The 13,472-nt window shown below is 49.3% G+C and overlaps 1 protein-coding gene across 1 annotated transcript; it reads right to left on the bottom strand.

The window, feature by feature from the left end:
* Positions 1-300: 300 nt before the first annotated feature.
* On the bottom strand, positions 301-10,717 carry VASH1 (vasohibin 1). Its single transcript, XM_074910008.1, has 7 exons — positions 10,431-10,717; positions 5,235-5,323; positions 4,134-4,190; positions 2,983-3,057; positions 1,568-1,949; positions 1,057-1,169; positions 301-474 (listed from the first exon to the last, which is right to left on the bottom strand). The coding sequence occupies exons 1-7, from the start codon at positions 10,695-10,697 to the stop codon at positions 402-404; spliced, it is 1,056 nt and encodes a 351-aa protein (XP_074766109.1). The 5' UTR covers positions 10,698-10,717; the 3' UTR covers positions 301-401.
* Positions 10,718-13,472: the final 2,755 nt, after the last annotated feature.

Below are 13,472 nucleotides of genomic sequence, written 5' to 3'. Positions count from 1 at the left end.
CTTCTGTGCAGACAGGGAAGAAGTACTGTCAACAAGATGCTTCATCTACTTGCTGCTAACATAAAAAAATTGATAGCAGGTCTGCTGACCCCACACACTTGATATTCTTCCTGCAGCAAACTCCCACCAATGTACAGATCTTTTTAAATTTTTTTTTTTTTTAAAAATACTTGTTTCAGTGAATTAAGATGGACACCTTTCCCAGAATCAGGCAGGTGAATCCTCTGGGACCCATGGGATCCAGCTCTGGGACTGGCCCACTAGGAAGTACCTGGAAGATCAGCACTCTGTTCCGCTCCTGCTCCCCTGTCCCCTTTGTCAGAATCACTGCAGGTGGATCCAGGTCCCAGTTGTGGCCAGAAAGAAGTCTGTGGAGCCAGGCACACAAGGTACAGCTCTCTTCACACCCGGATCTGGTACCCATTGAGGTCTGGCATGGCTTTGGAATCGGCAGGCTTTTTCTCACCAGATGGCCTGTGAACAAAGAACTATTCAGGAACTGGTTTTTTAGTCAGGAGGGGCTGCACATAGAGATGGTAGCAAAGGAAGAGGTACAGGAAAGCTTCAGACTTATCCTACACTATCGAGGGCAGGATTATTCTGCAGCCTCCAGCAGCTCTCCCACTGATCTCCACAGAAGTGATGGCAGGTTAAGAGGAGTAAGAAGTCCATGCTGGTACCCCAGTTCAGTTTCAGGAAAACAGTATCACTGACAGCAGTGTAATTTTTGGATTCTGTTTGGGGCACAGGTCTAGGAGACACCAGCGCTCAGACCCCTGTGTAAGGTTAAATACCAGCTACCAGGATCACTGAGCTGCCTTCCTCCTCCCTGCCAAAACAAGATAAACCCCAGCTGTCCCCCCATTCCCCCAGCAATGATAAACTCACAAAGGCACAGACTAGGGAAGAATACTTCTGCAGGTGAGAGAAGTATCCCCTGTTATAAAGAACTCCAGTAAGACATCAGAAGGATCCAAAATCAGACAGCAAGATGGGAGTCTGTGAGTAAACCAGAGATGGTCTAGATAGGTCTCCTTGCTCAGCAACCCTACTCACCGTCGGTCCCCACGGCTATTGCGCCGATGGGGGCTGGCCTGACCTCTTTGTGGGGAGGAGACATCTTTCTTTCTGTCCTTGGTGGGAGATGGCGGCCCAGTTCCTTTGCCAATCTGCCAGAAAAATTAAAAGTAAGAGCAACATGATCAGAAAAGAATTATGAGTAGTAACCAGAAAACACAAAGCCTAACCATGATTAATTATATGGGAATAAAAGACAAAAAGGTAAGGCAAGTGCATCAAAAATGCAAAAGTCAGAAAAACAAGCTACAGTGATAGCTATGGTTCCAAGGACTGCATACAGTCCAAGCTCATCACAACAGCAGTACTGCATGAGCATCCATTAAGGGACCAGCCTGTATACAAAGTAGAAGAGCCCCCAGCCTCCAATTCACCTTCTAGTCCACCACCACCTAGGACAGGCTCCTGTCACTTCATTCCCCCAGCACACCATCAGCCAAGTAAGATGGCAGATGCAGCAGTGAACAACTACTCCATCCTTGCTAATTACCTTCAGCCTCATATCACGGGCATGTCTCTCAAGCTCTTTGCGGAAGTCTTCCCGGGTTAACTTGTCTAGATCCAGGATGGAGTGCTTCCACTCAATCTGCTCCACACTGTGTGGGTCATGGGACACACAGTGGCCCAGCTTCACCTTTTTGAGAGTGTGCCAGCAGCGGCGATATGCCTCCTCGAAGTCAAAGATGAGTTCGCTCAGTGTGCGGAAGACAGGTGCTTTGTACATGAGCTCCTCACGTCGGCTGATGCCCAGTGCCCCATAGCGGCCTCCAAAGTTCACCCCCAGCACAATGTGTCGGAAGTAGTTCCCTGAGAAGTGGGTTTTGAAGCTGATGGGGAAACGGTCCAGCGTGGTCATGTTGTTGGTGAGGTAACTGACAGCAGACACTATTCAGGAAACAACCAGTGATACCATTTTCTTGACAAGATCCTTCCTGCTCCAAACCCTCCCAGCCTGCTCAGGAGATTCACCACTGATTCAGCACCACATAGGCAAGATTTTTCTCCAGGTCAAGATTCCAGCTCATTGCAAGCTGCCCTACTTTATTCTGGGTCATGGGAAAACCAGACTTGGCCTCTTCAATAAGACAGTCAACAAAGGTAAGTTAATTTCGAAGCAGTTTTGTGATGCAGAAGTTGTAATGCTAACACGTCAAGCGTGCTGTATTCCATAGTGCCCAAACTGTTAACACTGTAGCATTGTTCCTCACTTGGTTTCAATTTGTTTTATTAGCTACTATTTCACACACTAACTGAGGAACCTTCAGGACAAAATACACATCAGACTGCCCTTCTGAACTTGCCATCTGTGCTCCTCCAGCTGTCTTTGCCAGTGTGCATCAAGAATTTATTGCCTGTGTGACATAGTCTAAGCCTGGAAGATAGCTAGGAAAGAGATGTACTTAAAGACAACACATGTCTAGAATTTAAAGGTATTGCCTAAGCTGGCAGGCAGTGTTAGTCATAATAGTAAACTGACACACACCATGATTAGAAGTTGGGGAGGATCCCTAACTTACTTTAATGTAGAACACATGCAGCCAACATTGCAGTAAGGGAACAGTGTTACCCACAAAGGACTTCCTGCCCCAACTCTAGCTATATTTTGCCTCTCTTTAGATGTTACTTAGAGCCTTTCTTTATCTTTTACTCACTTGTAGAGCAGCAACACCCTACTTAAGAAGGAGGAGCAACTCTGAAGAACTAGTTCTAGTATTTCAGAGAATTGCTTGGATTTAGATTTTATTGGTGGGTTTTTGTTTTTTTTTTTTTTGAGAACTGGGGAGGGAAGACAGAGAGATATGGGGCTTGGTGACAATACTATCAGTAGCCTCAAAGCATCGTAAGAGAGCAGAGGAGAAAACACAAGGATGGGCAGACATGCACAATTCCAAGAGGAAAGGATACATTCCCAGGATCACAGCTTCCAGGCATTTTATTGGCAGGGCCTCTTTGGTCATTTCTTTGGCCAGGTCCATCAGCCTGCAGAGTGGGACAAGGGAAAGACAAGGACTGTTAGAGGGCTTGTGCTATGCAAGACAGCCAGTTCAGCCCCTCTGCACTATATAGGTAAGGTAGGTTTCAGGAGAGAAGGTGATCACTGAGGACACAGAAGAAAATATCTTCTTTAGGAAGATATTAAATCCAAACCAGGACTCTACCATATGCTATCACTGCTTACAAGGAAATCCCTTCAGTGAGTTACTGCAAAGCTGCCTACTAGGCCAATCTCTGTTCTTAGGGAGACCACAGCACTTGGCTCAGGGGGTTCTGGATGGACACCAGTGTGACCAAAAGCAGAAGCCTCAAAGGACCAGGAGTCAGCAGTGTTTGCCTCACAAGGTTCAAGGACAGTGAAGCCCTCTTCTGTGGCATCAAGCCTACTCTCTGTTCATTAAACACTGTGGAGGAAACATTGCACTGATTACAACACAGGACATTTGGAGTCATGTAAGTCTATGGACTAGACCAATAATAATATAACTAAACCAGTCCCAGTCTTGGGAGACTCAATATGCTGGCAAGAGAGTCAATGAACATCAGGTGCTTTTCTCCAGGAACTTATGGGGCACAACTCTTCCCAAAATCTGCAGTCAGAAGAGTCCCCCTTCTCCTTCGAAGTATGAGACACCAAAAGCTTAGTGAGCCTATATTTTGCAAAGGTATTCACAGCAACTATGAAGTTAGACCTGTAAAGATACTTGGCTTTTACAAAGCTTGTTTAGGGCAGGACCTAATTCCAGAATCCACCAGGAGTTCATATTCCAACTGGAAGCAGGCAGAATCTGCACATCTTTGAAATACATTATTTTACTGGATTTACTGATTTGTGACAACAAAACCTACTCTTGTCCTTGAGAAAGACCAGACACAGCTCTGCCCAGCTGTGCCCAGGCAACAGACAATGAATTCACCTAAAGTAAGATGGAGCTGCAGTACTGAAAGACTTGAGTGCCACACAGACCTTGGCCAGGGAATGGAAGAAAAAGCAGTGGGTATAGCAAGGCCCCAACATCTTAAAGCAGGGATTCAATGCTGTAGGAGCTGCCAGCACTTACCCAGTCAGAGGTCTGCTCTTCTTAATCTCAAAGAATTGTGTCCCAGTGTGATTGTACCTGGAGGCAAGAAGTTAAGGGCTTGGCAGCTTCGAAAGTATGATAGTTTGAAGAAAGCCTGTCTAAAGAACTTTCATGATACTTACAATTCTCACAGCAAAAGTTATGATCACAGCAACACAAGAAAACCCCCACCTCCCTCTCCTGCTTTTCTTCTGTTTATAATCCCATCTTACCTACACTGTATTTCCTTCTTGTTAATTTTTCTCCTCCCCACACACAGGTTTCCACTCCATTTTTACAAAGGTCCATGCTGACAGCACATGCTCTGCTCAGCTTTCCAGTTACCAGGGCAAACCGAAGTTTGACAGATCTGTGTCTGCTCTGGTCTGCACAGAATGCACAGAGCACTGAAACATTCATGGTGCCTTATTCTAAGACTGACCGGGACTCAATCCAGAGCACAACCACCTTAGAAGGGTGAGAGGTGCCAGGTCTGCATTCTTACCTTGTTTTAGGGCTGAAGCCAGAGTTAGTTCTGTGTCTCCTCAGTGAGATTAGCCTGCCTGCATGGCACATATCTGCTGTCCAGCACAAAAGGCATGTCACATAGGCAGCTCTTTATATCAATAGGCAGGGTGGCTGACTGTCCCTTAGGCAGCTACAGAGAAGAGTGTTCAAGTAGGATAACCTGAGAGGCAGTTTTCTCACCACCACAGCTCACCCATGCCTTAACAGTGAGGTGGCACAGTTTGTAGTCTGAGACCCAGCTGTCAGGATCTCAGATAGGCATGTTTTTAATGAAATGGCACTGTAAAGCCACTGATCTAGAAAGGTGGGTAGTGGGGAAAGGCCCTTGACAACATGCCATTTTGCTACATGGATTGAACAAGATCAGAAGGTAACTTGGGCAGAAAATAAAAGAAACAGAGCAGCATAACAAACCATCATCCCAAGTCCAGCTTCCTGTTTTCAGGGAGCAAGTTTCTGTTCCCTTCCAGCTACAACAGAATGAGCTTTTCTGTTCTTCACAGGGAAAGAACATCCCCTTGCTCCCTCTTCCTGGGTTATCAAACCAGGGACTGAAGTCACAGTAAAGGATACTGAAGCTCCCTGATGTAGCGCTGTACAGCTTCCAGGCGCTCAGGGATGGGGGTGGACGGCTGGAACGCAGGCACACTTGGTATGGGAATCTGAAATGAAGAGCAGAACATAAAGCACTGCTTGCAAACCTCTCCAGCCTCTTTCTGAATTCAGTAGCACATAGCTACAGGGAGCATGTTCCTCTGAAACAAGCCCCTTTTTGCTTCCCAAAGTGACCACACCAGGAATATTCCTCTGTTTCCACACTGACAACTGGGAAGGGATTCAGAAGGAAGCACTACCACAGAGCTGCAAGAGAAACCGTGTGAAAAGGTCCCGCATTTAGGCATTATTACATTGGAAGAATTAGATAAAATTAACTGACAAGGCAAGATGCAAGACAGGAAAGCTATCACCCGAGGGAGCTTGGCCTCATTTGAGTATGCAACCTGGAAGGCACAAAACAAAAATAAGAGAAGGAAAGAGAGAGGCAGAAATGGAGAATGAGTTTCCCCAAAGCCACTGAAGCATGGAACAGTCCTGTATGAAGGTCTCTCACTGCCTCCTGGCATCTCAGGTGAGCTGGCACTGACTAGGATATAGACTTGACAGCATCATGACTGCCCCCCCTGCAGTGCCGATTGTTCTGAATTATGCGGTCACAGAGTGACTTCTAAAAGTTCACTGTTGGGACTGCTGTCCCATTCTGAGGCCTTGGCCTTACAGATCCACTCAGATTTTCCTCACCATTTGTTCCACAGGGGATAACTGCAGCCTTGTCAGCAGCTGAGAAAACATGTCTAAGAAAAGAGAAGGGTCCTGTCCACAGGACAAATATAATGGAGAAAACACAAATTGGTGTGACTGACAGGCTTGGAGAAACAGCCCAGCATTCTCCCTCTGAAGAATATCTCATGCCTTGCACACACCCCTCTGGTACCAGACTGCAGTTTTTTACAGAAGTTTGGTTTTTAGCATTTCAGTTCCTCCTCAGACTTGCCCCAGAGCTGGGCTATCCCCAGTTAAGAAAGAGTGAGTCAGAACCAGATCTTCCCTTGGGCCTTCCACTCCACTGTGCACAACTGCCTCTGCTGCCCATGGTTTTGTAGCCAGCAGTGCTGCTTAGCCACTCATCACCCTCCACGTGTATTTCTGTGGCCACTCATTTCCATACCTCCTCCTTTTGCCCTGGGTTGGCGCAAGTGACTGGTGAACCAAGTCAGGCACCTGAACCAGCGGAAAGCTGAGACAGCAAGCATGGGTAGTTTTCAGTCAGATCAGTTCCCTGTCCTGGTTTGCCACATGGTTGCACTCTGCTTGTGCCCACACAGCACAGGGGCCAAAGACTGCTTAACCTTGAGAGATGGGCTGTTATTACCTCGGGAAACCATAATCTGTAAGTGTTTCTCAGTCTAGCTCGAAACACTATCAGCAAGTAAACACTGAGCTAAACTCAAGTCTCTATCCATTTTTTCTCCCGTGTTTTGATCTTTCTTTTCTTTTTGAAAACTATGTAGCACCATTTGGCCACTGGTACCCATTTTTCTACCACCTCTTGGAGGTGCCAGTTGCCATGTCCAGTGCCTCATTTCTATACCCTGCATGGAGCAAGCAAAGACACTGGCTGGCTCACTTGCAGGAGATGGCACAGGAATGGCAGGAGCAGATGTGAAACTGGGTTTGTTCAGCACAGCAGGAACAGGGAAGGCTCCAGAGAGTGGCACAGGGATGGAGCCGTCTCTGGAACCACACAAGCTGAGTCAGTTTGGATGCTGTGAGCTGACACACTGAGTCACAGGAAATCATTTTTAGGCAGAAACAATGAAAGAGGTAACAACCAGGACAGGCTGACTATTTAACTTTGTTTCATTTCTTCAGCATAGAGACTTGCATGCTTTTTGAGTGGAGACAGATGATTAAGTGCATGTTGACAGCACAGGTTAATGATTCTGGGTAGTTACTCCTCCCTTCACTAGTACAGACCCCCAGATCCCCTTTTCCTCAAAGGACTGTGAAACACTGAGACAGTGTAATGGCACCCAGTTCAGCAAGGGACTAGTTAATGCAAAGAGCCTTCTGCACCTCAAGTGATTAAACTGATGAAAGTACAGCATGCTCTCTCTCTCTCTCAGATCTGGGCCTGCAGCCCAGACTGGGCTACAGTTTCTTTTGCATCAGGTCTACAGCATTTTAATGGGGCAATAGAAGCAGGAGGAGAGGAAAAAGGTCTCCATCCCTCAATCTCACACTGACAGGATAGGAGACCCTCACACTTTGTTCTTACCCAGCATCATCCACTGCACATCTCAGAAAGGCTATAAATACTAGGCAGTCTTCACAATCCTCCGGAAAGCAGAGAAGAATTTATTTGTGACAGAAAAGATAGGAAATCAGATCTATTCTGCTTTCCCTTTAGTTATTCTGAAAGCTGGAGAGAGAGCTAGGAAGAGAGCCCAGATTTCCCAGAGCACATACCTCTGCCAGGCTTAACAGACTGACTGAACATGTCCTTGGTCCCTCATCACTTGTGTGGAGGGGTTGCATCACCCCACTCCTAGATTCATGCACCCCAGCAGGCTGGCTATATGCATGGGATTGGGATTCTGCTTTTAGAAGGGGGATCCTGAGAACAACAGAGATTTTCAGGTACTAAGTGGGCCATGCTGTGCATGAGACAGGGCAGATGGGAGTGAGGCACAGACAAAGCTCCACTGTTACCCGTATCACAGAGGTTTTCTGGCCAGCCTAGTTTAGCAACAGTTTGTTTTATGGTGCTTATATGTATCCAAGCACCTGCCTAATCTTTCTTTTGCAAGTAACATGGGAGCAATACCCATCCCAGTTGTTAGCCTGACTGAAGAAACCGTATTTTTTCCACCTCTCTCTTTATAAGAGCCCATTAGATGCAACTCTTCCTGTCTTTGCCCTCGTAACCACCTCATTTAAAATCCATCATTTCTTAATGAAGCAAGCACACATCACTTTGTATTTCCAGTGTGCACCCATCTGATGGTCCCAGCAGCTTCAAAGCAATGCTCCACCCTGTTGCTAGACGGGAAACAACTTACAGAAGGGTGGCACTCTCAAGCCTAGCATGTATGGCCACTCAGCTATGTCCTGCCACCCTGGCACAGCTCACTCAGTGCCCACTCACCCCAAATCTCCTGGAAGAAAACAGAGGCCAGAGAAGATCTCTGAGCTCTCACACCCCAGTGAAAGACACAGTCCCTGCAGCTGATCTGTGAACATATTTATAAAGTCTTATTCACTGCCTTCCTGCAGTCATTTTACAGTATTAAGTTTAGTTTATGGACAACTCTTTTAAGAGTTTTTTCTCCCAACACTGGCCAAGAATTTCAGAGTAGGCAAGCCAGTGTCCAATTCCCAACACCTAAAAAGGCCTGTTCATCCTCCAGCACATGGAGAGTACCTGGCCTTTCAAAGGAGCTAGCCCGGCAGAGTACACTCATTGCCCTAATTCTCATCTGTTGCATCAGCCATTTGAAGAAACATGATGGCATGGAGGCGGGTGGTGATATAAGCAGCCCTCAGAGATAAAAACACATTCCTAAAGGGGAAAAGGAGCTAGGGAAACAGAGCCCATCCATCCGTGCTCCTTCCTGCACTCCAGCATCCTCTCAGCTGTATGCCTAGTGAACTTGGGAATGGGTTCTCAGATTGCAGACGACTGAATAGAGTTTATAGATCTGGTTCCCAGGGGTGCTAGCAGACACCAGAAAGAAAAAAAAAAAAAAGAGAGTGGATAGCCCAATTTCACCTGTTATTGCAAGAGCTCATACGACTTGTGCCCCCTAATTGTAACCCTCTGACACCAAGACTATAAAGTGAGAACAGTGGAAGTACTTCACACTAAGACCAAACCCAGAGATTGAATACAGTATTTCCCTCCCTTTGTGCAATGGACTCTTGTTTAACTTCTTCCTTCCATTTCCCTCACCTCTCCTGGCCAAATCAGGCCCTTTTATTCAGGAACTTAAGTAGTGCATGTTCTGATTGATCTGAAACATGTTTTCAGCCTTCACCCAGGCTCGGGACAAAGTCAGAAGAGAGGAAGGAAATCTTTAAAGGAAGGAAAAGTCTAACGGAGTTAGAATAGGGACTGTAATCAGGATTCAAGATTTGTTCTGGTTGCTGCCACAGATGCCTGTAACTCTTAACTGCACAAAGGATGTTACATCACATGCTTCTCCAGAGTTCCTCGTGGAAAGCAGTATGGATTGCCTGTGCACTGTACAATAGCAGGTTCTCGCATACTTCAAATTACCTTCCCAATGAGGTAAATTCTTGCTAAAAAAGTCTGAGAAGAAAAAACTTCATCTTTTTGTATTTGAATTTATTCTGTTGGCATGATGGGAATACTCTCATAACCCGCCAGTGGGGTGACACACCAAATGTTTGCTATGTCTTTTGTTCACAGGATGCCAATGAACGGGGGGAGATTTTTCTCTGGCTGAGGTGCAGCACAGAGAGCAACAATCACAAGAATTCACATGGAAATATTTCAGTATGGCACAGGGGCACAAGCTTAAGTGAAATGATCATGGGTTCCTCTTTTCATAGAGCTCTCTGCATCAAGGCCAGGAATGGGCTTGGAAATCACATCTGACACTACACCAGCAACCAGCTCTGTAAGCATTCGCTAACTCCTCTTACAGTTCCTTGGCATTAAGAGTCTCTTTTCTGACAGACACGGTTCTGTACAAGAATGCCTTTTGCTGGGGAGACTGTACCCAAATCTAATTTCTCCTGGTTCAGAGCCTCACCCCTGCCTGTCTCACTTGCGCTCCCACCTCAAGTATTTGGACTCTTCTAAATCCGACTCTCCTCATCTTTTGATCATTTATCCAGTCTTCCTCTTTAGGACAATCCCTCTCCCTCCCGGGGGGCTTGCACATTAACCACCCGAAGCCTGTTTTCCAGCAAGGCCTCAGAAGAAGAGGGTGCTGCCGGCGCCCCAGGGCCGGGCAGAGCCCCGCCGAACCCTCCCGCACTCGGAGCCAGAGCGTGGCTCTGCCTCCCGCAGGAGCGGTCCGGGGCCCTTTCCCCGGGGGCTGGCTCCCGAGCTGGGGCGAGCGGACGCTCCCAGCAGGTCGCCACCATTCCCACCTTCCCTTCCCTTCGTGCGCCCCGTGGGGGTCGGCCCGGCCCCTCCCGCCGCGCCACACCGGCCCCGGGGCCGGGGGGGTAAGTCCTCACCTTGGGCAGGTCGGCGGCGCCCCGGATCCTCTGCGCCACCCGCTCCCCCTCGGGGTGGATCCTGCCCACATGCCGCCACATCCGCTCCCAGGTGGGCTCGTCCACGGGCAGCCCGCCGCGGTTGACGAAGAAGGGGACGCCGCCGTCGCGGAGATCCTCCTCGCCCTCCTCCTCCTGCTGCTCCTCGTCCCGCGGCGCCGCCGCCGCCTCTCCGGACGGGGGGTGCCTGGCGGCGGCCGCGGCCCCGCCGCCCCCCGGCATCGGCATCGCCACCGCCCGCGCTCAGCGCCCGCCGCCCGCCGCCGGGCCGCCGGGGGCCGCGCCCCGCATGGCCGGCGCACCGGGCACGGGGCGTCCCCGCCCCCGCCTCGCCCCCCGGGGAGATCAAGGCGGAGGGCGCTGGGGGGAAAGCGGGGAGCAAGCCGGGCGGGGCGGCGCCGGGTGCCGCATCAGGCCGCCGCGGCGGGGGGGGGGGGGGAAGGCGGCGCCGGCGGCCCAACCGCCCGCGGCAGTGACGGCGGGCACCGCGCGGGGCGGGGCGGGCCTGCCGCCGGGGCGCCCCCGCCGCGCCGCCTCCCGAGCGCTCCGCGGGGCGGGCGGGGACAGCCGCCTCCCCGGCCGATGCTGCATGCGGGGTAACAAAGCCCCCGCGCGGGGCGGGGCGGGGCGGGGCGGCGCTGGGCTGGGCCGGGCCGGGCCGGGCGCCGCGCCCCTCCGCGCCGGGTCCCGCAGGCCGTGGGTGGCGGCGGGCACCCACCCCCGTGCCCGGAGCTGGCCGGCCGGTGGCGGGGGCCGGGGCGTGCGGCTGCCCGCGGGCGATAGGAGCGGGAGGCGGCTGCGGCCGGGCGATAAGGGGGGCGGGGCGGGGGGCAGCCGCGGGCCGGGGCCGCCGCGCCACGAAGCGGCCGTTTAACGGTGGCCGCGAGGGGCAGCTGGCGGTCTGCGCTGGCGAGTGAGGGAGGAGGGGCCCGGGGAGGTGGCCCCGCTGGAAGTGGGGGCAGGTTTCCGTGGGGAGGTTGCTTTGAGGAACAGAAGAGCTGGGATGAAATTGCCAGGTAGAAAGCAGTGAGCGACGGAGGAGGCACTCGGGGTGCTCCTGACTTACCAAGTGGCACGAGGGGATCGTGAAGGATGGGCTCTCCCCAGGAGGGAACGGCATTGCTGATCTCGGGGTGTGAGGGGCCCAGCAGGACTCTTCTGCCTGGAAAGAGACAAAATCCACCTTTGTTGTAAGGTCTGGAGACGCACTACAGGTGGCAGACCGGGTGTGTTGCTCTGGCTTCGTGGTCTGGTTCTCTCTTTCAGCCCTGCTGTAGTGCTGCAAAGCGCGCAGCTGCTGTGTGAGGTTCTCCCCACGGTGCAGGAGGTGTGGAAGCCTCTTCTCCACTGGCTTCCTGGCACGATGGTTGCATCCTCATCCATAAGAGCAGGCTGTGTTTTGGCACGGGCAGGACGGCTGACTGTTTTCTTGCCACACTGTAACATTAATCCATTTTGAAAGCACTAGTCTAAGGTAAAAGCGTTCTGTAACTTAAGCACCGAGTAAAAGAAACATGTACAAAGTACCAGGTCAGCTGTTGAGGAACCTTCTGAAGGGCATCTCAAATGCTGGCATTTAACACTCCAAGCACTCCAAAGGGCTATCCATCCTGGGGCTGGTTGCCATGGGATTTGATGGGTCCTGAGAACTGGGTATAACCTTTACAGAGTCTGGCAGAGGATTTCAGAGAGAAATGCCACAATGCAGCAGCAAGGAATCAGTATTTTAAGGCAATAGCATAGCACTACACTTTGCTTAGCTGGGAAAGAACAGAACATGGCTGTGCCGAGTGAGCCAGTCCCTGCGGTGGGGACTGAACATAACTGAGGTGACAGCAGAGGACCGAGACTTCTCTGCCTCTTCCGCACAGCTAGTGTTTCCTTGTCTGCAAGTGTTGCACAGGCTGTGTAATGGATGTTAAACACTGCCTCTGATTTCTGGCAGCAGATTATTGTGTCTAGGATGACAAGGGACCAGAAGACCTTTTTTTTTTTTTTTTTTTTTTTTAATAGCAATATAAATCTTTCATTTACCTATGCTTTGTAGAGGAAGACTTTGCAGACACCGTGTGAATCACACCTGAGAATGGCTTAAACGGGTGAAGGTTTGTTAAAACAGAGTTGAGATTTGCTGTTGGTGGAAGAATGAATAACTTTGATAAAGGACTGAAATCAAGTCAGAACTTCTTTGAATAGAGAAGTTATTTCATAAGATGTAAAATATCTGATCACATTAAGCAAGTGGTGTAGAAAGCACTTGAAAAATAAATTCTCTCCCCTGCTCTTCTGGGTGAGCTGGGAGTTTTGTTTCTGTTGGAGGGGATCCAGAATTTGTTTCTGTAAACATGGATAATGAGTGATAGTGTTGACTTTCTGTTTTGTAATGTCTTGTACATTTTGATTAGTATTTCATTTTTTAATTTCTGCCAGTCATTTGTTATTATGCTGTCATTTTGGTTTAAAAAACATCTACAAAAGCACCAGTCTGTTCTTTAAGCAGTGTCTTTGTGAACTTGCATAGGAGCAATTAAAACACTTACCAGAGATTTATAGTTCTTGACAGCAATTTTAGGCCACTTTTTCCATAGTTTCATTAACATACATTTTCGTAGTGTGAACTGGAACCCTTCATTTAAGAACTCAATGATCTTAAACATCTTTTCCAACCTGAATGAGTCTATGGTTCTAGATAACACTAAATGTTGCCTAGAGCATGAGCAGGGGTTGTGCTGTCTTTATCCATCTTGGCCTAACTCTTTGTGATCTAAGCTTCTCTGTGCCACTAACTTCCTTTTTTTGTAACTGTTTTGGAGTGGCTTCCCTTTTCTGTATTCCTGAAAGAGCTAGTCAACCTCATGTGACAAATAAGCATCTTTCTGAATCTGTTTCCCAGAGTTTATTTAGCTCCAAAGCTGTTATCAAAACCCACTGAATTTCGTTCAGTGTTTTTTTACATATTAATTCAATTTAATTCTCTGTGTGTTTGGAGTGCTTCTTTAAAAG

This window comes from Athene noctua, chromosome 6 (assembly GCF_965140245.1).
Source record: "Athene noctua chromosome 6, bAthNoc1.hap1.1, whole genome shotgun sequence".
Classification (NCBI taxonomy): domain Eukaryota; kingdom Metazoa; phylum Chordata; class Aves; order Strigiformes; family Strigidae; genus Athene; species Athene noctua.
The sequence above is the reverse complement of the archived record's forward strand: the minus strand, read 5'-3'. Positions and strand labels throughout refer to the sequence as shown.

What these genes read in the sequence shown, in the direction of transcription:
- VASH1 (XM_074910008.1), bottom strand. Translation starts at nt 10,697, where the DNA reads ATGCCGATGCCGGGGGGCGGCGGGGCCGCGGCCGCCGCCAGGCACCCC. An exon ending in AAGAGCAGACCTCTGACTGG is followed by an intron (nt 3,058 to 4,133) that starts GTAAGTGCTGGC and finishes CCCACTCTGCAG; the next exon opens with GCTGATGGACCTGGCCAAAG. An exon ending in GAAGCTGTGATCCTGGGAAT is followed by an intron (nt 1,950 to 2,982) that starts GTATCCTTTCCT and finishes GTCTGCTGTCAG; the next exon opens with TTACCTCACCAACAACATGA.